This window comes from Nylanderia fulva, unplaced genomic scaffold (assembly GCF_048542155.1).
Source record: "Nylanderia fulva isolate GAGA-0341 unplaced genomic scaffold, ASM4854215v1 Scaffold1, whole genome shotgun sequence".
Classification (NCBI taxonomy): Eukaryota; Metazoa; Arthropoda; class Insecta; order Hymenoptera; family Formicidae; genus Nylanderia; species Nylanderia fulva.
Window position 1 is genome coordinate 9,266,709 of NW_028189192.1, and position 27,582 is coordinate 9,294,290.

Genomic DNA, 27,582 nt, shown 5'->3' on the forward strand with positions numbered 1-27,582 from the left:
ACTTATTTAGAATATTGCCGGCATACATCTGCATAAATTCAGCGCAGGTTCGTCGACATTCGCGCCCAACCCCGCCAAGACTTACATATCTCGCGGAGACGCTCTTACGACGAGGGTGAATAGTCGGTCGACACATGGGGATTGCGCTCCCTCTCTCTCACTCTCACTGTCGTTCCCGCAAAAATTATTTATTCAATCCAAAATCATAAATTCAATATAATCACTGAAATTTTATATTCAATTTAAACAGTTTCAACTTTTTGTTATAATACTCACACAACACATATGATACACTAATTATCTGTTATGACATGTCAATACACACTCGCACAAATACATTTTCATAAGTAACAATTTCTATCTACACACACGATATACTAAATTATTCGTCGAATTATGATTATTTGTATCTCTTAAAATTCGTGCGCTTGAGGGGACTTGTCCCAGAGTGCTTCGATAAATACACGCTTTCTCTCTCTCTCTCTCTCTTTCTCCGCTCGTAAAGAAATCCCTTGCGATGTTGCCCGAAAGCCTTCTTCTCGACGCGAGAGGGTAAAAAATAAAAATTCCAGGCGCGTTATAGACGTATCTTCGACGCGCGGGCGTGTATTATCGCGCGCGCTAGAGAGAAAGATTAAAGTATCCCGACGAACGTGCTCGGTAACCGATGATCCATCCTCGATGGATGCGAACGCGCGCATCTCTTGCCATCCCCCGACACATCAGATGCGCGACGAAAGAGAGAGAGAGAGAGAGAGAGACGGTGTATAAATGAAAAAGAAACGACGTGAGACGTAGAGCGCGCGAGAGAAGCGACGCGGCGGGTGAAACTCGACGGTAATATCTATATTACGCGAGCGAGAGCAGAGCGCGAGAGAGTGTATATACATATACATATACATATATATATATATATATCCCCGTTATATATGTACGCGGGAATTACGCGAGCGCCGATGGGAACGCGGACGTACGCGCGCGGCCCGTTCGCGCCGCAGGCCCCGTATACATATTCAAATTGAATTATACGCGCTACCAGACGCGTTGATTCGAAATCATTCGACGGCTTGGCATCTCCAAAACAAGCTAGTATCGCGCCTCCTCCCTTCGCGCACCCGCTCCGTCAGCCGCCCGTCATCATCCCCCGTGTGAGTTTCTACTCTACAGGGCGCTCCCACCCTGACTAATGGAAATTCTCGGCGAGAAGTTGGTTAAACGCATTCGCTTTGCATACGTATATCGAGGGCGCCTATTGCCGTATCATCTCGTGACAACTTGCGAAAGCGATACTTCCGATGCAAACATCGTTTTTTGCCCAACATTCAAATTTGAAAGTCACGATTTCAATGTGCGTTCGGTGCGATTCGTCGGATTTTCGTTCGGTCAGCGATGACGAAATGTAATTATACGATATCCGAATATAGGGCTCGAAACCTTTTGAATTTGAATCTCCATTCGATAAAGCAAACAAGAATGCGAAACGCGATAATAAATACGATGATTCGTGTCGTCGGCGATAACATCGCTGTGTGTAAGAAGGAACGTTTCGCACGTGTCAAGACTCGCGTATTCATTTCTTCCCGGCGAAAGGAGCGAGTGAATAAATTAAGAAGGCGCCTGGCGCGCGCAAGGAAGAGTAACGAATCTTCCGTCGTGTCTTCTCGTGTCGCCGTGGAAATTATTCTTCCCTTCCCTCTCTCTCTGCTTGCTTGGCGCGCCTTTCCGCCATCGTTGTTTATCTCATTAAAGGAACGCGGAAAACGGATAATCCCCGGTTGACAAATCGCGCCTGGCGTCGACGGAGTCGGTTCTCTCTACGTTCTTCGCTTCTTTCAGGAACGTAACTTTATCGCTGGCGGAAAGAACGAACGGAAGTGTCGGGCGGAAAGGGGTTTTAGAGTGCCGGCGCGGCGACGCTCGGCGATGGATATAGGAGAGAGTAACACCGGACTCCCCTGAGCGTTGCCTGCTCCTCTGTAATGGACGCTTTAATTCCATAGGAGAATAAATTGCAATTTTTCCGACCGTGCGACGTCGGCCGTGGAACCGCGAGAGCGCCGGCCGATCCCTCGTTAGCTCGTACCAGTCGTGTCAAAAAAATACCGTGATTCAATTTGAAAAGCGCGCGCCGTCGTGTATTGAAATCTTCGATCGCATTGTCGCGTCTGACGGAAAAGAGAGACGTGTAATTTTCTCTAATATCTCATTTCATTAAAATGATTCGACTACAAAAGCGATGCAAAAGATTTTTTTGCAATCTTTTTTTAACCAGATTTGCTAAATTATTTCCAGCGGATATATTTCCGTTTATGCCACGAAAGAGTATTTCAATCGAGAGTTGGCTTCGAATTGTGTATAATAAGAAATAAGGACGAGGTCGAGATATTTTTAGTTTGTTCCAACTTTGAATATCGCGTTCCACATTAATTTTAGGTATATTCGTGTTTTACGGTAATTTCATACTTGCGGATTCATGCGCAGATAAATAAAATGTTTGTACCTTTTCAAATTAACAGTTTCCATTTTCAATCGTTATTCGGCGTGCCAATCGGGAATTGTTTAATCGGTCGTGAGACCTTGCTCGTTGACTCTTTCTATTCAAATGCGTCCATTCGATTAATTTTTTTCTGTAACGCGAACCGTGTCTCGTAAAGTTTCGACCGACATTAATAATGAAATCCAAAAATATAAATCAGACGTAACAACAAGTGTGTGTGTCGACCGTAAGAAAAATATCGACGTAATATTTTCACTTTGCTTCATATAAATTTCTATTTAATTACATTTGCCTCGTTCGGTGTTTGCTCAAATGAGCGCACATATTTTCGAAAATTACCCCAACGAGAACGGCGGAAAATTTTCATTATTTTATCCCAGCCCATTCACCGTTGTTAACACATCATATTCGAGCAACGAGACACAAACTCGACCTTACGCCGCGCTCGACCTATCTACCTACCTACCTATCTCTCTGCACCCCAGGTTTGAAATGTGTACACGTCAGCACGCAGAGAGAAGCGCGCCGCGTGTGTGGATGGAAACCCATTTAAATTAAATTAATATTTGCCGTGCGGCCAAACGCGAGGTACGCATGGTCGGAGCGCGAGTCTGGGATTTCGATACCAAAATGCGAATAAGACTGGGACGCAATTATTTATGATAAACCTGTCTCGTATTTGCCTATCGAACGCGTCACATCCCTCTCTACGATCGTCTCGCCTTTGTATACGAACCCTTTACCCAGCGGACATTATCGTTGGTTGATGCGAGCTCGCGTATGTGTTATACATGCATTTATATATATACAATATATATAAATGGCCGCGTTTACAATCAACGCCGAGAGCGGGTCGGAGCGAGAGAGATGGCATCGGCGCGACGACCCTGCATCGGAAATTGCACACACGGCGTATCGACCCGACACGGACGGACGAAATTTCGAGCGACTCGCCGCGCCGTCGGGAATCCCCGCGTTCTCTTTCGAATTCGGTCGTAGTATACCGGCGAGCCCGAAATGACTCCCGATCCGTAATTACCGAGCCGCTTCGTTTCCATAAATGAGCCTCGCGTACGCCGCACCACGCCGCGTTTACGTGTTATTTAGGGGTTGGGCGGATGTATATATATCAGAATCCGTTTAAACGCATCCCGTATTCGTTTCGCGATTCACCGCCACCGAAACTCGCCCACGACGGTCCGCGGAAAACGCGTTAATGTAATTGCCGCGTATTTTCACTAATATTCCTACAGCGTACGCGCGGCCTGGTTCGCCTTCGCTCTCGAAAATCACAGCTTTAATACACCGTATTTTGATATTAATTAACGATAGTACGTATATAGCCTGTGTTCGCTCGGGCGCGCCATTCGGGGATTTACCACGTGACGAAATTCATTGAAGCATTATCAGTACGGCATCGAGCAGTCTATCTATCATCACCGCTCTTTGCCAATCGAAGATTCTACGAATAAATTAATTACCACTGATGACTCTCGCCGAATTCTCTCTCTATTTTTTTTTTTTTTTTTTTTCGATGTCGCGAGGCATCGTTCTCGAGCGCGGTAGCCTCGAATCGATTTTATAATACGTTCGGTAGTCAGTAACGCGTAATGTTATTCAAATCACATGCAGATTGCTCCGTTATCGGCTACTTTTTCAATTACGACGTGGCGGGCTATAAAATGTAATGCCGACACACCGGGAGCGAAACTTTTTCTCCAAGTTATCTGAGCCCCGTGCCGAATAGCTATAAACTTTAAGTATGAGATATTGCCCTCGCGCATTTTTATAAGCGATCGCGATCGATTCGCGCCAAGTCTTGCCGATTACTCGAGTGTGCTCTGTATCCAATAAGATTCGTGTCGAATGTCGAATAAACCGCGCGAGCGCGCGTGCGACCTAGATATTCAGCGGATAGATATTACAAAACATATTTCACACGAGCTCGATCATATCTATATCCTCGATTACGCTGAATTTTAGTATGCGGAATAAGTTTATTGCGCGACGAGAGAGAAACACATTTCTCCACACGAAATTTCACACGGATAACTTTACGAGGATATGCAAGAATCGCCCTCTCTAGAAAAAGTCTATGCTACTATTTTCATTCCCGCTAAAGCGCATCTCCCCTCCCGGAATGTTCTCTCTCTAAAAGTGGTCCAACATTCATTTCGCGAGATGCAACAGCGGCATGCCTCGCTTTTCGCAATCTAATTTTCACCGGCGTTTAATCTTTGTGTACACTCTCTCCTCGCGTGTAACCCAGCCGCGCGAGTCTCTCAGAAAAAGGATGGAGAGTGGCTGGGCACGTGTAAGCTTTTTCAATATTTTTCAAACCGTGCTATTACTCCCGCCTTGACAACAACGCATCCCCTTCTCTCGCGTGCTTTTCTTTTATCGTTTCCGTCGAAATCACATTCATCGGCTTTCATCGCGTTTTTTCTTCCCATTTCTTTCTTCTTTATCGTCTCGTCGTGAATGATTTACTCGCGGGAAATAAATAAATTGGAAATGTGAAACAATTTTGAATAGATAAATGTCGACGGCTGAAACAAATTTTCAGTCTTCAAATATTTGTACCACATTTTCGAAGCACGCGTTCCAATTATATCAAAAATATATTGCGGAGTTAATTCTTCGCCACAATTGGTTCGAAATTCATAAAGATTATGTCTCGTTGTATTCCCGAGATATATATTTTCAGCTAACAGTCACGTATGATAAATCAATTATCGGAATATAATAGGTTAATAGCCCTCTCTCTGTGCTAGATATAACTGCGGCCAATGAATGTACGCGCGCGTCCGCCAGCTTAATTTCGATCTATTCAAATTAAACAGAAATTAGTTTGGCATTAATAATTATAACTATTGCGCACGTAGAGACACTTTGTATCGAATCGTATGTATATAATTTATTTTTTACTTAGACCGTAGAGAGTGTGTGTGGAAAGATGATTCAAATATCATTATCAGATTTCAGAATTATTATTCCGCGGTAGCTAATAATTGTAATAACTGCGATCCCGAAAAACGAAGCGAAATGGCTGCGGCGGTATAAATTACGCGAACAATTAAATTGAGCAAATTGCTTATTGGCATTGTTATGCCTCTCGCGCGGGCTTTACTTGTATCACGTTTTGAATTGCTGACTAGGATCGAGAGGATGGGGAAATGTATACTCTCGCAATAGTAGGGACGGTCTTTCTTCGCGAACGAGATCTCTTTCTCTCTCTCTCTCTCTCTCTCTGTGTTTCCCCGTTCATCGACTTTTAATGGAATCGAGCAAACGGTCACTTTTAGCAACGGAAGATCGAAAACTGCTGCAGTTGGGAAATTGATTCGGGGACCGCGTCGGAATTTATCTGGCATCGCTCTTCCGTATAAAGCAGAAGTTCCGGAGACTCGAAAACGACATTCCGTAATTCCACGCATTGTGCATTTTTACTTGATTTAACTATACATGGTTAAAATTTTCGTAATATAAGTATCAATATCCGAGATTTCAATTATGACAAATGATTTTTAAACGTAGTTATATTTCATAAAGCTAAAAACGCGAAAACTGTGAAATTAACGTAATTTTTTGACTCGCGAACTATATAATTCCGTTTATATTTATCGGGGTCTTTTCAATTGTGACAACGATTACGTTATCTACTGCAATATGCAAAGATAAACATATTTGCGTGAAAATTAATATCGCAAGTTCACGAGATAAAATCGCGGCAAATTATACAAAAAGCACGGATATATGGCGAAAACAGTAAGAGTCGCGGTCTCGTTATGCGTATATGTACTATATGTATTCTATGTGTACGCACAGAACGACCGTGGTCAACTAATGGACCTGTTACGAGCAATTCCGGTAGAACGACAATTGCGCACGGCGGGTACAATGCACATTCGTATATAAGAGTAATTCCGAATGAGCAATTCGATCAAAAATTACCTGCGTTTCGCGCTCGTGAGCGTTGGCGGAATAATATTTAGCTTAAATTGCGCGCACATAAATGCGCAATATGTTTGTGCGAAGCGGCATCCAAACTGCATTTGCAGAATTAGAGTAGTCTGTATCTGTCAACTGGCAGCATCGTCGAGTCTCTTTTCCGCAAATTTAATTTTACATCGCGAAAACTATCGCTCATTTCTTAGCTACATATATCTTGTCTTCATTTCTTTCGCGAAAGAAAGCCTGCCTTTATAAAATCAGCTTGTGTTACTTACCTTGGAAAATTACTTCGCCGTTGATCAAATTTATATAATATAATTTATGATCACCTATTCTTTCCGCGATCTTATCTTTTCCTATTTGCATGAAATTATATTACACTTATTCTTATAATTATATGTACAAGTTCTAAGATCTATAAGTTCTGAAAATTGTAGAGAGAGAGAGAGAGAGAGAGAGAGAGATCGGAGAACTATAGTTTTAGAATTTAAAACTTTGTATAAATGTTCCCAGAAATAATGCAGTTAGTTCTCTGAAAATTTGAAAGTGAAAGCCGCACACAGATCAAAGACATTTTAAAAATACTTGCTGCATATTGCGGGATGTTGCGCATCAGCGCGTTTACCACAATAAATCGTTATTATTTTTCAATACATTCTTCCTTTAATGGGCGATAAAAAAAAACCTACCACTTGTGATAATACGACATTTTATGATAGGATAGTGACCGTTCTAAAAACCCTGCAATAAAAATGTCGCGCGAGCCGCGAAGTTCCGCAAACACTCTCGGGGCGGTTGCGCTTCGGATTAAAAAGTTTTTTACTGCGTGCGATGCGCTCCGACATCGTAAAAGTATGTCTAATGACCTAGAAAGAGGAGATGCCGCGCCGTAGCAAGTAGTAGAAGTCGAGTTTATCGCGTACCGGGACACCCGTAAACGTTCGCCGGACAGGTATTTTTCGGTCGTGAAACGATCGTATAAACGCCTGCATTAGCCCCCGACAGCGCCGAGATAAACATTCTTTCAGCATTCCGTCGGCTGGAAAATCACATTTTATTATTATCCATTAGTCTAGCCCCGCGATGAAATCGTTTCGGCGCATCGAAAACAATTAAGAGAACCAACGACGTTCGGCCAATGTTCGACTATGAAAAGATAAGACTGCTCCGTTTATTTTTATTTCGACTCTTACAACTCTCGCGAGAAAAAATGTTCATAAATGACGTATCGATTTCTACCTGTCGTGGAGTTGCGACGCGATCGCAAAGTTCCAGAGACCAATTTAGTAGTCACTGACGGTAGTCCCGCTCCAGATAGCGCAACTCTAAGCGCCCGTCCCTTTCCCGGGACGATTCTCTCTCTCCCTTTCTCTCAGGAGGACGCGCGACATCAGAGCGAAGCGCGCGGCTGACAAAGGAGCGCGTCACATTCATCCATCTTGCACCGGCCGTCTCTTTATTCCCGGGGTTAAAAGCGTAGCAGCAGAGGCAATTTGGACTTCCCGCTGCACTAAATCCACTAATTTCGGTCACCGACTTCTGGCCCAGTGTATTCGTGCGGCCGCCGCGCGTCCTGCGATCGATGACGAGAGATATATACGTCGCTACCCGACGAGTATAAATTTCGCGAGTGCAATCAGATCGGATTTTTAACGTTAATTCGTAGAGGGCTGCAAACGCCCCGCTCCAGGAATCCGATACAATTATCGGCAACATTATTCCCGGCGTTTCGATCCTTTTACGAGAGAAATGCACGAAAATCCCCGGGATATTCCGCTCTTCTCGACGCGATGATAGTCAAGATGGTTCTGATCATTTTTTTGCCTATCAAGATTTTTTTCTGTCTATCGCATAAAGCTCTCGACGCGCGCAATCCGTCATCCCTTTTTACATTTCACCTAAAATCTACGAAAGCCATTTTAAATGATGGAAAGTAGACTAATGATCCGAATTGCGAAAAGTGGACTAAGTACCTTAGCAGAACCCCGACCTGGAAAGAAAATGTCTGCGTAACCGAGGGCTGCACTTTTCCTTTGCAAATTAACGTTTTCCATGCCGGTCGAGCAAGCGAGCGTAACTGTGAACTTTTTACTTTAAATTTTAATACGAGAAACGTTAAGACGCATAATTTTCACGAACGAACGCTTTATATGACTTTTCTGCTGCTTTGCGATTCTTTATTAAAAGATTACATGGTTTTTCACTGCAAATAAATGATAAAATTTTTACTTCGGTACAATTCCAGTTTGTCAATTTTCCAAAATAAATATTAATATTTTATATAATTTTACTCTGCTGTGTTCTTGGAATAAATATCTTTACTACACATAAATTTAATAAAGTCTTTATTATGCGCGCCAAGTAAAATTGAAGATTTCACATAAAAGAGGCTGCGAAAGGAAAAGATTTTTCAAAATGAACTGTACCTATATAATATAGACATTTAGCGTGAGAGAAGAATTATAATTAATGACTATTTATGAAAAATATTTGACATATACCTTATTTTGCAAAAGAAAAGAAAGTAAATTGCGAATTAACAAATCGCAGCCTTTTTCATATCGAATTCTCCAATTGACGGGAAAAAGAAGTTATATTTTTGTCAGAAAAAATACGTGACGAACCGAGCCTTAAAAAAAGCAGTTTCGCCGCGATATAGACCGTATGATATAGAGATCAACGACAATTGTATTGTGCGAGCCGAGTCTAATCAAAGAATCCCGTATGATCTTTTGTTCGCAGGTCCACCGACAATCCTGGTGAAGCCGCAGTCACAGCAGGTGAAGGCAGGCGGGATAGCGAGTTTCTACTGCACTGCGGAAGGAGCACCTCCGCCGCAGATACACTGGCGAAAGAACGGCAAGAGAATTTCACGTAAGTTCGTGTGCTCTTTCGCGAGAAATCCTCCCTTTCTTGCCCCATCTCACGGTTTGCATCGTCCGCTTGAAATCGTCACCGCCCGTTCGTTGAAAGTGCCCAAGGGTGCGCTTTTTGGCGCTTCGTATAACCCGCGCGTCTTCGGGGGATATGGGTCGTTGCGGTGAAAATGAACGCGGACAAAAATTCTATCGAAATTAAAAACTTCTCTAACCGGGATTCGCTTTCTCGTCCATTCCGTTTTATCGTCCCGCGCGCTGCATTCTGCTGCAAAGTGCATTTTCCGTTTATTGCGCGTCTCGCTTATCTGCGGTGTGCTTTTTGTCCAACCGGTGAGATTTTTGCGCTAACCAGTAACGGTAGCCAATCGAGGTCCCTTGAATGAATTTCGCTAAAGTGCACGTGTCACTTGACATTAAATTTTCTTTAATTTTAACTTTGATTCTCTCTTTAATTTTGTTTAATCTCGATTGAATCAAATATCTCGGCCGCTCGAATTATCGTGACAATGATTCCTCAAGAATGGTTTCCCACGCAACGTTTACAATTAGAAGACTGATCCGCTGAATATATGTATCCGAGCGGTTCGGTGAACGACTCACTAATCCGGACGAGGAATATTCAACATGATAATAGCCGGCGACCGCTTGTAACATTTTGGACGGACAATTCGCGCGGTTGAACGCGAGCGGACGGGGAGAAGAGAGACGATAACAGGGGCAGGCCACCCCACACGAAATTTATACAGACGCGCGATCCAATTCCCATTCAATATTTCTCGGGCCGCGGAATTGGATACGAGAGAGGACACACATACATATATAGATGCCCCCTTTTATTAGATTCCGCAACGGCGCAATTTTCGATCTTATATATACCGCGGCCGTGTGAATCGTTGGTTGCCGCCACCGATCATTTTCGCGTGTGCCCCCGGTATTTTTCTCTCGCCTTTTGTGACGGGGGAGTATTCCTTTTCACGGGGTGTAAAAAGACGTCCGCCTCAATCTTCCGTCTTATGTCGGCAGAATCCCAGTCTCGCTACGTGGTGCACCAGTATGAAAATGGTGCTTTACTGCGGATCGAACCTGTCAAGCCCGGGCGCGATAATACCGTCTACGAGTGCCTAGCTGAGAACGGAGTCGGCGACGCTGTTTCGACCGAGGCTACGCTCACCGGTTACGAAGGTAAGTGAGAGTTTCCGTTACTATCGATATCTGCGTCTAGTTGATAAGCGAGCCAACTCCATTATGCAGCGAGGAAAAAAGTACATTCCCGAAAACGAAAATGTCTTTTATATAAATCGACGCTTTCGTTCAATTATAGGTACTATATTCAAATCGGTAAAAAGATAAGTAAAAAAGATCGTTAATCTTGTTGTCTTCGAAACTCATTTATCTGATTATTATTTGTCTTCCGTTTCTCGATTAAATAACAAATAATATCAGATTTAAACTTTTTTTTTTTATAGTATTTTATTTTTAAAATCAATCATAAATTCAATCTCTCCGCCATTCTCTCTGCAATATCACACGCGCAATATATATCTATTTTTCAAGAATATATAAAACACAAATCTATCTTATTTCCTTAAAAAATTTGCGATTGCGTATATTGGTTTATTCAAAAGTTTTAAAAAGTTTCGTAATATGCGACATGTCGCGAAAGTTTGCAAAGTATAAGTATCACATTGAAGAATATATTATAAGACGCTATTATTAATTGCAATTACGCTGTAAGCTGAAGTAAGATAATAGAATCTTGCGCAAGCGTGAAAGCATACGGCAATAAGGATTTCTCAGACAGAAATACATAGATAAAACGTAACGAATTTCGTGTCGCGGAAACCGCGGAGAGATGCATCACTCATCTCTGTCGTGTAAAATTTTTGCTTTTACGATGGCACTGCATGAAAGAAGGAAGAGGGAGGGACTCTTATTTCGAAACTACATGCCCCAGCATAATTTTCGTCGGCAAGCTCGTGCTCTCAAAAGGACTACGTTATACGGGTATGGCGAAAAGTTCTAGTTTTATCCTTCTGGTAGACCGTGGCTGGTAGCAGGGTGGTACCGAGAGAGCACACGGTTTTGTGTTTTATAACAAAGTCACTTGCCTTGGGAACAGTTTTCCCGGGCGATACCGCGTAATAACTATTAGCGCTATCGGGGACGTCGCGCTGCGTTGTTTAATATTTAAAGGAAGCTTCCGGGACAGCTGCCACCGTTTGGTAATGTTCGAAGCTTTAAGCTTCCTATCCCGTGTAGTTTGACTGTATCGCCCGGCTTCGAAACTGTTTAGTGATTTAAACCTCGCTTAAACGTATGTTGAGTCTGATGCTGACGTGGACGGCTATGCATTATTCATTTGTAATTTATATCCTTAAAATCGGCAATCTCATAGGTTGCGACGCACATCGCTCCTTAATCACTGCTAATTAAAAAAAAATATCTTGAAATTTTTCGCCCACGTATTAGAGTAATTTATAAATGATTGAAAAGTAAAATGCATATTGTAGCACTTTGCTTGATTCCGCCTAGTCACATTAATAGATAGCAAAGTGAATCTTTTTGAAATTAAACAGAAACTTTGCCGAATCCTTCTCTCGCTGCTTTCGTAGTTATGCGATATTTATACGGAAGAACGAGCAACTTTAATGCTGTCCAGTTCAGTGACTAGATGGCAGAGACGTAATAGAAAGAGAAAAAAACATGGTACCGCTAAACCGTTTACCCCTTTCTCAGAAGAGAATCCGTTAAGCTTTTGCGAAACGCTTTAACTGGCTTGTGGTCAGATTTTCGACTCTAATTTCACTCCGCGAATATTTTTGCTCGCACTTTTCGCAACGGAGAAGAAAAGAGATAAGCATTGGACTACATTTGCGCTTCCTTTTGTAGCGTTTTCCCGAGCTTTCTTTATTCCGTCTTGCTTCCATTCATCGATGAGCCGGGTGATCCAATATGCGCGCCGAGCTTTTTGTTTTTTTTTTTTTTTACCTCGATTGTCGTGCATTTCCTGTCAATGCTGCTCTCGCATCCGACAGTTTCTCATAAATCACGGATATTCACTTGATTCTCTGAAACCTGCGCCATGATTTCAATTTATTTGTTATAAAGTTGATTCCGGGCAGATGAGCGTGTTCCCATGGGCGCAATAATATACGCGCGCGTGCGCGCGGGCCACCGTGAAATCAGCATTCGTCAAATTGATCGTCAGTTTTCGCCCCGTGCCGTTTTATTTGCGTCTCTATTTTATTTGCGGATCATTAATGCGCGCGTCGCATCGGTCGATAGAGAGAGCGAGCGAGCTTTCTCTGATGAATGAAAATAATTTTAGCGAGGCATCTCTTGCAAAACAAAATGCATTCCGCGTCGACCGCGCGCGGCATCATTTGCTCGTCCGCTTCCGCTTAACACTGAGAATTAATTCAACGAGCCCTTACTGGACGGCCTACCGGACGAGGTTTTTTTTAAAGAAAAAATCCTCTTGACAAAAGACACAATTAATTCCCCCCTGTGTATTCTCAAATTAAAATGCCGCATTGAAGTTGTGCGCCATGAAAAGAGGCGATCGCGTTTGCTAATTGCACGCTAAATCGCGAACCATGGAAGCTAAACACGTATTTTCTCGTTGAAAGTTCGCTAATCGCTGACGTCCTCGGCAACGTACGCGTGTGCTTTTATATCTGTACATTCTTCTAATGTGTCTCCGCTTGTGTCGTAAAATTGTTGAAGCACGGTTCTTTCTTTTTTTTTTTTTTTTTTTTTACTCGCGGAAACTATTTTTTACATCTCGCATAAAAAACTTTTAAAAGCGATTATCCAATATTTTAAGGCAAGTTTTTTAATTACGAAAATTGTTTGAAAGAAACGATATATTCTTGATAAGCGATATTTTCGCGAAGTCTATATGCTACCCTATTTATCACCACACGTAAGCTCATGTCAGCCATATCGACCCCCTGCTGTACGTATACCACGCAAACTTCGTTATCCAATCCATTGATACGATAAATACCTGCAAGCTCGCGGTAAAGCCTCATTCGGATAATGCGATTAATTGTTAGCCGAGGCATGTAATGATATAATGACGCGCGGTTATATGATACGCGCGCATATACAGAAAACAAAAACGCACAAACGATTAGTCAAATAAATGAAAATATTGACCGAGCCACCCACATAGTTTATTTGTTTCATTTGTCGTACTTGAAAAATACAATACATCGCATTCTTTTGCGATGTTTATTATTAGATAATGCCGCATTAAAAACGATAATTATGCGCTATCGCGCAATATCGTTATTTTCATTAAAATAAAATTTGCACGCTTATCAAAATATCTCTGGCTCAAATATATATTTCGGTAAAGTTGTTCCATACAGTAATAACATATATTCGATAATTGCATCGCATCTCGTGCTAGTATCGGATAAATCGAACGCTTGTAAAACCACAGTAAGAGAGGGAGGTGTGCGAATGCGATGTTGATGCGCGAGGAACATCGGATATAATGTAAGGATCAACAGACATTACGGGAAACACCCGCATTGCCGTAGTAGAATTTTCATGAGAATTTCGTTCCTCTTTTTCCTCCATCTTGTAGATACCGCCATTCTTTCTTACGGCAAAAATCTGAAAACCATTTCGAGATACGTGGCTGGAAACATCGTACTGGCTTGTTGTTATTATTGCGGTTTTATTCCGAGTATCTACCATCTATCGTAATCCGGGATCGCACCAGCATTACGAATTGTTTGTCAATCTTATCGAAATCATAAAAATGTACTTTCAACGACGAAATAGTATCTTGCAAATATCACGATAAAAAAATGTTAGATTTCAAGAACTATAATTATTGACACAAGCGTAATATGTAAAAAGAAAACTTTTAATGGACATAATATTTTCAGATTTTATCATTTTCCCAAAAGAGCTTTTTCTTTTCTTTGAAGGAGGACGAGATACTTAATTTGATTAATTCAGGATATAAAATTATATTGCTATTCGATCATATTCGTTTTTCTCGATACAGATCTCGTTATTGACTTTGTCAAGAAGGAAAGTATCTAGACTCGCTGTTTCTGAGCAAGAACATTAAACAATATTTGAATTTAATGCAAGAGTAATTGCGCGCCAACAAGTAATAGAATAAAAATGTGCACGATTTACGTGAGAAACTTGCCGTGATGGCGACACGGCAATTTCTCGCTTCGGGATTCCCCGAAGCGCGGCTGCAGTTCTTGCGCGTGCACGAACAAAAACTCGATTGTTGAATTATTGGTTGCGTTTCTCTCGACGGGATAATGTCATTTTCCAGTGACATGTTCTTGGATCGATGTTTCCCTTGTGCGAACAAAACAACGCACGTCCGAGAGCTCCGGAAGTTTCGACGACAAATGGAAGGTCCGATTCGACAATCCTCTCGTTTCCCGCGTTTTCGTTCCACGGAAAGTCATGCAATGTTAAAGGGCGGGATTGTGTGTCGTGTCACGTTTTCATTCCCGGGGCGATTCATCGCGCTCTATCGCTAAATGCACAAAGTATATTAACCTTCCTGATGATGCTGCCCCAATTTCGCGTCCCCTGCAGGGAGTTGGAATTAAATTTGCACGAGGACTAAGTGGCGTCTTTGGTTCTCGTAGCCGCGTAGCCGAGCGAACTATCCACTTCGTTCTGCATTCTCCGCATCGAAACGTCGAAAGTTCGATGGCAAATTGCACCCTCTCCTCCCCGTTCTCCCTTCCGAAACTCTGTTTCGGAAATAATTCTTTTAGAATGCCGTCGGCCACTGAAGCAACAGAGAAGCGGAAAACGATCTCGTTTTAATTGCTATTGTACAATCGGCACCCGATGTAAGAACGCGATGAACGGTCGACGGTATTCAGAATGGAAATTGCGTTAAATCCTGCACAATGAACAATGGCTCTATGGCGAAACGCGCACTGTGTTATCTTATTTCTTCCGCTTTGCCGCAGCTCGTAGAGCGGTAATTAAGAGAGCGTTACATTGCGAGGATCGATGCATTGCGATAACAGCGGCATTATTTTAATGAGGCGTTGTAATATTCATTTTAATTTCTTACTCTTTTGTGAGATGTTTCTTTAGACTTTGACAATCTTATAGATTAAGAAGTTTATGTAAATTACTTAAATGACATAACTAGCCACTTTTTATATCTTTAGACTTTTATTGAATTTTATATCTGTAGACTTTCCGGTATTGACTCTCTTTTTTCATAAAAATTTTAGACAAAATTGTCTATTTTTAATCAATTAATTTTTATTATCTTTGCATTTCTCTCTTTCTCTTTTGCCTTCGAAAATTTTATTCTCAAAACCTTTTATTTTCATTATGAATTATTATGGAAATTGTTAGTTCTTTGAATGTTTTATTAAAGAAAAATTAATTACAAATTTAAAAAAAAATAAAAAAAGGTAAAAGTGGCTTGTTAAATTTGGGACTTATTCTTTGGCATTATTCATCAAGACGAATTAATCTCGTTGTAATAGATACATTACACAATTTTAATCACAATAATTGGAAATAGAAATTTATGACTTTTAACTTTTGATTCGATTCCAATAGGCAAATACTCGGACGAATGTAAAATAAAGTTCACGCTCATTGTTTTGTCATCTCTTTAACGTTTCCGAACTCCAACGAAGAACCCAAATGATCAGAATATTGGCTAAATCCGATACTTAATTAGCAAGCTACGTTTCTTTTTCTTTGCTCGCGATTTCCCTGCTATTTGACTTTTCGTCGTCTATACGATTCGCCATTAGTGACTTTTTTGCCTTCAGACGCGTAAAAAAAATTGCGAAGAAAACAACTGGATCTCGCTCGCTTCGTCTTTCAATCCTCTACGAGAATCTCTTTGGGCGGAATAATTCAAATGGAACTTTTGCTAGGTCGAATGTTTTAATTCGAGAAGCGATTGAACACGTTGGAAGAAATGAATCTACGAGGTAGCTAAAACTGTCTCGCTATAGACATCGTAAATAAGTACGAGGCTTTGCGCTCGTATTCGCATTCGTTACATGCAAATGTCGATTTAAATGTGCTCGTGCCGGTACCTGTAAATGCGAAGTAGTTAAGAAAACGGAGACTTTACGATCTTGCAAAATGTGTAACTACTGTTTCCAAAGTTTCAGCATGAAATTAATACTTTAATTGAATGAGATTTAATTGATTATAATAACAGTTTTATTTGTGTATATTATACGAAAATATTCGAATTAAAAATATCGTAACAATTTTTTAATTATTTAAATCATGATTGCATTGAAATATATTTTTATAAAAACATAAAGAGAATTTTTTATTGTCCCATGAAATCTGTGAATATACTATATAATGGTCTCTCTTTGAAATATTGCCGATAAGAAATTTTATTATATTTTTTGTTTTATTTTTTTTATATTTAATTTTTTGACACATACAGATTTAAATAGAATTATAAAATATAAAACCCATGAAAAAATTCTTAAAAAATGCGAGAGACAATGGAATATTTGCAGTATGCAAATATTTTACGAGTAAAAGTACAGTGGATAATCCATTCAATTCTATTGTATCATTTTCTGGAATTCAAAAGTCAATCTATATATTGTGTATTGGGAAATGCATACATTTCAAACGCGTAAGCCATATGTTTATTGCAATCAGCGATTACTATTGATTAATTTTATTGCGGCATGGTAATACAAACTGGATCCGAATTAATTTACATTGTGCATCATCAAAACCATATAAATATATGGAAAAAAGAAATCTTTCGAAACAATAGAGTATCGATATATAAACTGATTGAAAAATGATAATGATGATTGAAAAATAATGAAAATACAAACGAGAATAATTCATATGACGTATACCAATAAATGATCTACATATAATTCCAAATTCTTGGAGTGTGAAATTTCCGCGATAGCGATATTCTCGCCGTGACTTATGAGTTTCGTCGCATCGCTATTTGCTTTATAAAAGAGGCGCACGCTATGTTAACTATCGCGAAATAATCGATTAAGCGTGATGAGCATCGCGCAAGAGAGCTCGAGCGGAAGTATCGATGTCCCGGCTACGTCGAAGCGTGAAAAGCTCGAAGAGACTGTCGGCGCACTGTCGATGTCCCCAAGTATTATAACAGCTGATGTAAACTCGTACGCGAGAGGCGTCTAGTGGACAATATTTACTCCTGCTCTGGAGAAAAAAGGGCGGCGGGATTTCTGTTTCGAGCACGGGACTCTTTTGTTTCGTACGCGAAGGGGTTGTTTTCTTTCTTCGCCGTACTCCATTCCGCTTGTTTGTCCCTCGCTTTTGCACCCCAGGCCAACTCATTCCTTCCTTTTCTTTTCTTGCCCCCCTGACTCGTCCCTTCGCGAAGCTTTTCTCTTGGTGAAATCAACGGCCGGGTAAGCTCGCAGCGACCCTTACAATCGAACCAGGTCTATTCCGCGAGAGTCAAGAAACGAGAGGACGATTCACAGGGAGCGAGGAATTAGAGGAAACGCATAAACATCCCATGGTAGAAGCGCGTCTGCAGTTGGCTGCCTCTTCCATCGAAGTAAAATTACAAGCTGTGCGCTCCTCTAGGCAAGCCACTACCGATAGAAAATCAACCTTATCTTCTTCGGAAAACGCCTTGAAATTTCTTGAAATTGCAGCAAACGGTCTCGCGTTTGCGCGAAGATAGAAATCGAAATTGTCTACTTTTCTGAAAATATTTCATCGAACTGAATGAGCAAAATTCGCCGGCGGTTCTAAGATTAAAAATATTATTTGAGATCGAAAATTAATTAAAGATCTTGGAAAATCTAGTTTTTGAATTTCGCTCACGTAAATGTCTTTAAATGAATTATAAACGTCTTTAAATGAATTATAAGTATTGAAGGAAATTAAAATATCTTTCTAATCAATAAATTCAGGGACTTTATTTATATAAAATTTTAAGTGAATTATATTTTAACATAAATATATATGTGATTTAATTGCCAAGACGATCGATACGAAATGATACGTACATTCTGAAGAATCGTAAAAAGTAACGGGTCACTATCAAATCTTGTCCGAAAAGAAATCGACTAGGAATTTTTCGGAAAGTCTGTAACTAATCGCGTGACTAGATCTCTGGTATTCAGTATATATCCGCGCAAACCCACCGATTAAAGCCTGATCCTCAATGAAAAAGCGAAGGATAGAAGTTTTCGAACGGAAGAAGAGCGAAGTGTCGCTAAACTGAACATCTTTCAAAAAAGTTTCAAACATGAACGAGAAATCGAGAGGGAAAGGGGAGGATTATAGAGAGAAAGAGAGAAGTTTAAGTTAAGAAGGGAACAGTCATCCCTTGGTTGGAAAGAGAGCTGCTTTTGTATTCTCTCCCTCTTGTACCTCTATTTAAACTGTCGTGGCGGTTCGCCCGGAGAATTTAATTCGCCCGAAAAAGCCGCACCTTAATTAGTAATTAATTGGCACATAAATTAGCTGCAAATTTTCACCCGCGACGAAACGTACGTGTCTCTCTCTCTCACCCCCTTATCTATCCGTCCGTCTCTCATCCGCTAACCTCTTTCGTACGTCCTCTTCTATTCTATTTTTTTTTTCTTTGCCGGTGCCGGGCCACCAACCGCGACAGAGATAAGAACGCCAGCAACTATTTCAGCAATCTAACTTTCTCGCGGGTTTCCGGAGAATTTCCTGCCCCGAGGCATTCGCTGCTCCCCCCATCGCCCACTCTATCTCCCGTCGGTCGCGAATTGCACTCTTAAGCCTCGGCAATGAAACCTCTCCAACAACGTCTCGACTCCGAAAAGGAGTGATGTTCCGTCGCGGTGATAAAGCGCGCGCGACGAACTAAATCGACGAACGAAGTCTCATAGAATTAGATCTTCGGCATCTTTTGTCGTGCCGCGCGGAACAACCTGTAGCTTTCGTGTCGGCGAGAATTCACGAAATCCGTTTGTGTATTGTGTAGCGCCAGATCGTGCTTTGATGTCTTTCCGAGTCAATTGTCCATAATAACATTCATTGAACCGAGTAAAAACAATGTTTTTAAGAAAAGGATTTAGTAAAACGTTTTTTTGTGAAAAGAAATAATTTATAGAAAAAATATATCTCCATTGAAATATGTTTATAAAGAGAAGAAAATACAAATATCTTATGTCGATATCTCTCGCGAAAAGAGCATTTCTGATCTTTTTTTTTTTTTTTTTTTTTATTCGCGCTCGAGAAAGAGAATTCCGAAAAAAGCACGGGCGAAAACATAATTTTGCGGAAAATATCGCGGAAGATTCCAAAGTGATCGGACAATGGAGAACGAAAAGAAGTGAAAAGGAAAAGGAGTCGACTATCGAAGGTACGCAGGCCAAGCAAATTGAACCTTTCCAAGCTTTATCGGGGAGTAATGCGGCATTTAACAATGGATGTTTGGTCCTTTTCGGGTAGGCGTGCGAAGATGGTAAATGGCGTCGGAATAGAAAGAGATAGGGAGAAAAGTAGAGATGGAGAGAAGATCCTAGAATGAAACGCGTGGCGGAAAGAACGGCGAAGACGATAGGAAAATGCGCTCTCTCTCTCTCTCTCTCTCGCTCTCTCCTTCTATTCAGCCCTCTCGATCGCGGCCCAAGAAATCCGGAACCAGTTTCAAACGGCCCGACCTTTCAGAAGCCCGTCGTCGCGCACCACATGCACGTCCTTTATTGAAATCGATGATATTCGGTCCATGCACTCCGCGATTTTCTCCGCTGAATGTACGAACCACTCTTTCCACTTCCTTTCTCTCCCTCCCTCTCTCTCTCTTTCTTATATATATACACACACACACACTCTCTCTCTTTCTCTCTCTTTTTTCGATACCTACTCGGAAACGAAAAACCATTATTCGCAACCACAAAGTGGTTTCATGATTTCGTACTCCATTTCGATCGATTCGCCAATCGTACCAATTTTTGTGGTCCTGCGTGATCGTTTCCTTGTATACGGAATATACCTCGAACACATCAACAATTTTATAAGAAATCTAGAGTAGGTAAATTTGATCATGATTTATCTCAATATTTTTAATTTTTTTTTTAATATTTACCCAATTATGTGATAAATTGAATTTTTCTTAAGATGTCACGTAATTAAACTTGGTCGAAACAAAGTTTTGTTATTTACAATCTTAATGTATTTAATTTTAAAAAATTATACTTAAAAATGTATTTTTAATATTTCTGTAACATTGATTTTTCTTTACAAGATTCTTTTTTTATTCGAACGTATTTGCGAAGATAGAAAGTGAAATTCCGAAGAATATTTCGATTGCTGATAAACTTTAATAAACCATGAAATGTCAAGAAAATCTCTCTTTTTCGACATGATATGATAATTAATATTTAATTGAGCTATTACAGAAGCAAATCGGATACAGCATGAATTATGGATCCGTTTTTTTTTTAATTTGTCCTACTTATCGAAGTTCGTTGGATTTTTTATATCGCAGGGAGAGCTATGATTCGTGGGATGCGCGATTCAAGGAGTGTCTTAATTGGAGATTCTCGTAATTGCGTCTCCTCGTCTTATAATGAATTATTGAGTGGATTGCGCTCCGGTGCAGGCAAGTTGTTTGAAGTTGCACTTCTAGTATCTTATTTATTTCTCTTTAGTTAATGCATTTGTTACTTTCGCGGATCGACAATGTTTGCTTTTCGCTTCGCAATTGTTGCTTTCGTTTACTCAATTTTTCATATCGAGCGATCGATAGTTGAAAAGTTCGCATTTGAACAACGGGCAACAAAATAGATTTGTTTTTCACAATTGTTTTAATTGTTATAAATCAGCGCAAATGCTATAAACCAACAAGTAGTTTATATATTTGTTTTTCAATGTAAAGTTGCACTAGTAACTGCGCAAGCGTAACTTAATTACGCGAAAGCGCATAATGCATGCATAAAAATCGCTAGTCTTAAAAATTTAAACGGTCGTTGTCCCGTTTATTCTTTCCTCGGAAAGTCTTTTAACACAAGCTTAAGTCGCCGAGAGTCGAAGATTAAAGTGCCTGCAAGTCCGTGCAGCCAGCACGAAGCCGTCCCTGGGGCAATTTTAATGACCGACTTTACTTCCTTGCAGAATACTTTTTCTCTCGCGGCGCTTTTCCCACTTATTTTCAACCTATGCGAAACGCGCGCAAAGAGGCATCAACTCGACGCGAAAAGTAACCGAGGAAGTAATCATCGTTTGCGACAATGCAAATCATGAAATGCGAAAATGAGTACAAATTTCTGCAACGGATTCATAATATTAAGGGGCGAAAACATGTGAAGAATTTTGGATGGAAAACGCATAATTAAGAACAACATCGCGAACGTAATTAAACTTTCATTTCACAATTAATCGCACAAAAATAAATTTCATTTCGACAAAATTAATTTTTAAGTCTACCGACCAACTCCCCAAACGAAAGAAAACACAAACAGTTTGCAGGAGGGACGTCAGCAAATTTGTTCATATTTTTGTAAAAGATTTCGAAGCTTAGAAAGCATTGCTGATCGTGAATCACGGAGCCATGTTGGGAATAATGCACTCGATAAGTCTCGTTTCTCGCGAACGAGCTGTTGCATCATACGAGACTAGGAAGGAAAGATCGCCACGACAGGAAGTTTGTCTCGTAGAACGGCTATTTGTCTCCTTTACTTCCATCGAGAAACGCGCATGTATCTCTTCTCTCGTCGTTCTAATCTCTCCTAGAGAAGAGGCTAACGGGAAACTCGGTTGTCTTACAGAAAATACCAAAATAAAAGCAATCATTTAGACTATCTTTATTTCTCCATTCCGCCGCATACTTCCTCTTATACATTTGCTATATACGCGCGCTCAATTTTGGGAAATAAACTGAAGAAATAAATATGAATTTTACGCGACAAAAGTTTTTGAACAGCGAAAGAGCGCAGAGTGAATCGAACCGATTCAAGCGTGGAGAGAGAGAGAGAGAGAGAGAGAGAGAGAGAGAGAGCACAAGGGCAGTGGAGTCCGCCTTCTTGCATTCTATGTACGCAGAAGGTGCTTCCAATCGACCGGAAAATCCGGTTTTCCTGGGAATTAAGCCCGTAAGGATGGGTAAGAAGGAAGAACGAACTCCAAACTTAAACGGCGGGTCACTTCCGGAATCGCATAACCGGAACCGCACAATATGTATCGGTATAAACCGGTATTCCGCTGGGTGACACGAGAAATTTTATGATCAATAATTTTTCTTTTTTCTTTTTTTTACACTATAATCTAGAGTAATAGTTTCTTGAACTCTCTCGAAATAATGTACACATTTTAAATGTATGTGATATATATAAAGTTATTCTACATTATAAAATTCTAAATAGAAAGTAAAAATGTCTAATTTGAGAATCAAAATAACTTATAATTTGATCTATGGTACTCTTCGGAATATGACGCGACACTTTTATTATGTTAGAATAATCATATCTACGTAACTTGGGATGTGAATATAATCATCTGTGATTGTACAGAATTATTTATAAAATCATACATTGAATATGCATCGTTACATGCGATGACGTCAACTAAAAATATGGTAGATTCGCATATATTTTGATGGACAAAGTTCGATCGTAACTCTTTGAATCATTATTTACGTTCGATTATTACTATTACGATTGTATTATTATTGTCATCATCATCATTATCGTTTAGTATCATCATTATTCTGCATTAGCCTGGTATGCTGCTATTTTACATGGAGTAAAAGTTGTCGACAAAACAGACGGACAATTGTAAATAATGCATTGAATTATTGAATCGGTTATAAAAGTCATATCAAAATTTCATCGGGCATTGTTTCGACGCAAAACAAAACGCGCTGAATACATTGTCCTGTGTAATCGATAATTAATATTTTGAACGAGTTATTTACCCGGTTGCTGACATTATTTGCCGCGTAATGTAAATCAATCATAAGCTGTACGCGCGCGCGTTACATTTTGATTTTACACAAAGTGCCTCGCAGAAATTGCGCGCATTTTCTGAACCTTTTGAAAATCCTAAGTCAAATAACGTGTATATAATAGTGTTTTTAAACGCGCGCATTAAGCGTTTGAAAGAGACGATAACATCGATCTGCGGAAAACATATATATTCACGGGATTAACAAGGCGACTCCATTAGGAAAACGAAGACGCGAATAAAAGGATGTCGGAGTTTGAACAAAAGCAAAAGAAAGGAGGGATGGGGCAGAGTGACGAAGAATCGCCCGGAGACGAGGCAAAAAGGAAGGTATATTCCGAAATTCGAGAGTAACCGGCATTAATCCAGCGGGCGTTCGTCTCGTGGCGTGAACGCCAACTCGATTTAGTTTGTAGATTGAATCAGACCGGCCGCGAAAAAAGCGGATTCTAATTTCTTGCGAGAGAGAGAGAGAGAGAAGTCCGGGGGATATTCGTCAAGAGGGAGACACTTTCTTCGTCGGCGCGATGAAATCTCCGCCCTTATAAAACGACTTCCAGGACTTGCCTTTCTTCCCTTCGCGTCCTATTCGCATCGACCCTACGGAAGTACCTATCAGACAATTTCTTTCTTCCTTTCCTTTGCTCGAATTCGCGCGTGTCCCATTCTCCCGCCGACTTAAGCCTAAGATCAAAATTGTTTCTTGTGCCGTACAATTACGAGGATCGGCGCTTGACTTTTTTTTTTTTTTTTACCGCGATAAAATTGCTACGCGGAAGCGTTTATATAGCCTCGTTAAGATACTGTTGTTTTTATGAAGATATATAAAGTCTGTCGTATACGCGAAACCCAATAAGTACTATACGCGCAAAACAGTCGCTCGTAGATGAAACTATTAGACGAGCGTTAAATGTGTAGAAGGGAAAAAAGAAACAATGACCTGTAATATCGTATCCTGAAGTAACGATAAACACTTGGCGGTATATAATTTTGTGAAAATAATGTAGCGATACAATTTGACGTAAACTCTTCGTGCGATATTAATTTCGCGTAAAAATCATTGGCTTGTAGTAAAACAACGCAGTAAAACAACAAAAAGCTGTTTCGTTTTGAGATTAAAATTGTGACTGAATCTTTCAACGATCATGTCACTCCCGTAATTATACAGCATAAATTATTTTAGCAATGCACTTTTTACGTGTTTTTTTTTTTCTACGATAATATGATACGAGTATTATAAAAGCCACTATGCAACAGCATATAATATATGGATGAAACTCTCTTCGGAAATAAAACCGCAGTTCCTCTTCAGTTTTATTGAAACTATATCTTTTTGAATTCTCGAAGCGCCACGTACGTATAGTAAATTCAACTTAGCCGTCAATATTTGTCTCGTTCACGAGATACGTCGCATTAGGCGAACGGGAAGTTCGTACAAATGGAAACCGTCATCACATTGTTCTTATTCTCTTACGGCGAACGAAGGCAGACGAACCTTTTTTCTCTCCCCTGAGACTTGTGGAAATGTATGGAATTGTCTGTCTGACCGCTCCTCACGAAAACTCAGGCAAAGGGGGACCCGAGCCGGAAAACTCGGGAGCGTGTTCGCCGGACTTTCCATCTTATTCCCGAGTTTCCCTTAGGTTTCTCTCTCGAAGACCTTAACGGCGCAGGGAAAACCGATTCGCTGACCCATCGTAGAATTGATAGCTAGAATCTTAATTGCGCGCACATAGACGATGGATCGTCACGGACGAACGACTAGGAAACGAACAGCGAACGGACATATCATCTCGCAGCGAGACGGAAAAGAGTCTCTCACGAATGAAACGCGAAAAATGTTCGCTATTTAAATCAAAAGTTAGACCGCGTAGCCGGAAATACCGGCCAAGTTGACAGGCATTGTCCGATAATAGGAGCTATTAGTCAGTGAAATATCTCATTATATTAGAATAATAGTCAAATGAACGAGAGAGGAAGGGAGAGCGAAAAATGGAAAAAGTAACGGGAGCGAGAGAAAGAGAAAGATAACGAGATAAAAGTTGGAAAAAAAGGGAGATTTTCACGAACGAAAGAGAAGAGATAGTCGCGCGCGAGCGATCAACGGGAAGAGGAGAGAAATAGTGAAAAATCCGTTGCGGAAAAACACTTCTTTTTACCGCATCTGATCCGATATTTCGCAACGAAAATATTCAGACTGACTCCTTATTTGTGAGTTTTGCTAAATTAGCTCGAGCTGTCGGCGCGAGGCTCAAGTGCCTCGTTACCGATGTTCAGTCCTCGTGGAATATCCTGAGAAGAGGAACACCAGCTTTAATTTCACGCTGTAACGACGTCCAACTTTGCAAAACTCGATAATCGGATGACTTTGCCGGGTAGGATGAAAACGAAGACAGAAAATCATTCCGAGTTTTTCTTTCGGTACGGAGCATAATATTTTCCACGGAATAGTTTTTCGTTGCCACTGAATTCATGAGAATAGCATACGAATCTTCGTTTTATAGTCTAATTTTTATGTCGTTCCGCTTTTGTCCTATATATATATATAAACATTGTAACGGATTCGTTTTCAAAGTAATCTTCTTTGTTATATAAAAATATATATTTTAATATGATTTAAGAACGTTTATAATATTCACATTTTATTCCAACGTACTTGATTTTTTTAATATTAATTAAGATTTCATATTATTAAACAAAAAATGTTTTCCATTTTAATGAATCGGCTTCCTGTATTTATGTCGCATTATATTATATCTTTATAGTCTTTGTTTAATATCTATTTACATTTATATACTGGAGATTTAATGTCCTCTAATTAAAATTTTCACATTCCTTTAATGTACAGATTATATTCCACATTAAATAGATTCAATAAACGCGAAATGATATAACCACAGTAGTTATTAGTATGCATATATTGCAATAGAGAGAATATAATATCAGAATATGTCTTTAATAATTTCCAATATAATGACTCGGCTCCTATTCAACTCTCATGTCAATCTATATCTAGCAGTTGTGCGCGGCTGCATTCGGATTTATAACCAAGCAAGGTGTATAAACCTAGAATGTATTCAGACGCGAGCTTTTTCGCTATACACGCAGCAAGTGCACTTCCCTCGTTTTTTTATTTTGGCTCCGATGAATCCAGGATACTCTACATCGAAGGTAGCTTCCCTAGTATCTTCTTCTAGCCGCAGGCGCAGGCGGCGCGATGAGTTTCGCGTTCCGGCCTCAACCGGATCCCACGTACTCTCATAAACATGGAGGACGAGCGCTCTTCTCGAATTTCCATCCCCCATCGATATATACAGCCTGGTCGGCGCTGCGTGGCGGCGGTCGAAGATTTAAGGGTGGGTCCCCGGCACCGAGTGGCCGCACGAATAAGTTGTTGGCTGAAGGATGGGCTTCATCTCTCCTTGCCGGTAGGACCGACAGGGGGTCCGATGCTCGGCTACTTAATATGACCGATAGGAGTCTCGGTAACCCATCAAAGTGTACCGTCCGCTATTCGGGGGATGCTGGGTCAGCCATATTAGTTATCGTCAGAAACCGACCAGATACCTCCGCCCGCCCATTTCCACCATCAGCTGCGTCCTCGCTCCACGTCCGAATCATGCAACTTGGAATTATCGAGTCTAACGCGAGACTCGCAAAGAAAATTTTACGAGCTTCAATTCTATACTCGTCGCCGTCACAACGAAGCTGTGTGTAAACGGCGGATCCGAGTAACGCGAGATAAAAAAAAGAAAAGAGAGAAAGATCGAATCGTGCATGCTAAAGCGTGTTTTATTCGTCGCATATAAATTTCAGGAAAAGATGGCAGCGGCTGACCGGTGTACGCCGGGGAAGAAAATCCGCGAAATTCTTAGGGCGCGCTTATGCGCGACCGCCACCGGCGTTCTTCATGTTTATATGCATCGAGATGGGGTGGACCGTTCGCGCCAAGAGCGGTAATAAATAGCCCGGCCGCCGACGAAAATCCGCACGTTCGAATAGCCGTCGAATACGTTTCTGAATTTCTACCGTGTCTCGCACGACTGCCACCGATTTTATTTACACGACTGTTTACGAGGATCAAGCGCGGCGACAAATATCTATCCCCATTTCGCACGATTTTGAGCTTTCTCGAGGAGAAACTTTTCCTTTGGATTTCCTCGACTCGTTATTTTCAATATTTTCCGACATTTCTTAATATATAATATGGTCGCTTCGATCATCATTTTCCTCTTAGCAGCTTGTTTCTTCTTTTTTATTTTTCCAACACTGCTGGAATATCCGATTATTGATAATTATTGATAAAAATATTTTTTTTACGCT

The 27,582-nt window shown here is 40.6% G+C and overlaps 1 protein-coding gene across 6 annotated transcripts in view; it reads left to right on the forward strand.

Annotated features, from left to right (window-relative positions):
- Positions 1-27,582, forward strand: part of Lar (tyrosine-protein phosphatase Lar) — a 306,701-nt gene that overhangs the window by 178,116 nt on the left and 101,003 nt on the right. For all 6 annotated transcript variants that reach the window (XM_029314443.2, XM_029314434.2, XM_029314440.2 and 3 more), the window contains 2 exons: positions 9,194-9,325; positions 10,354-10,512. In XM_029314443.2, the coding sequence (XP_029170276.1) occupies positions 9,194-9,325; positions 10,354-10,512 (291 nt within the window). The remainder of the gene's footprint in view (positions 1-9,193; positions 9,326-10,353; positions 10,513-27,582) is intronic.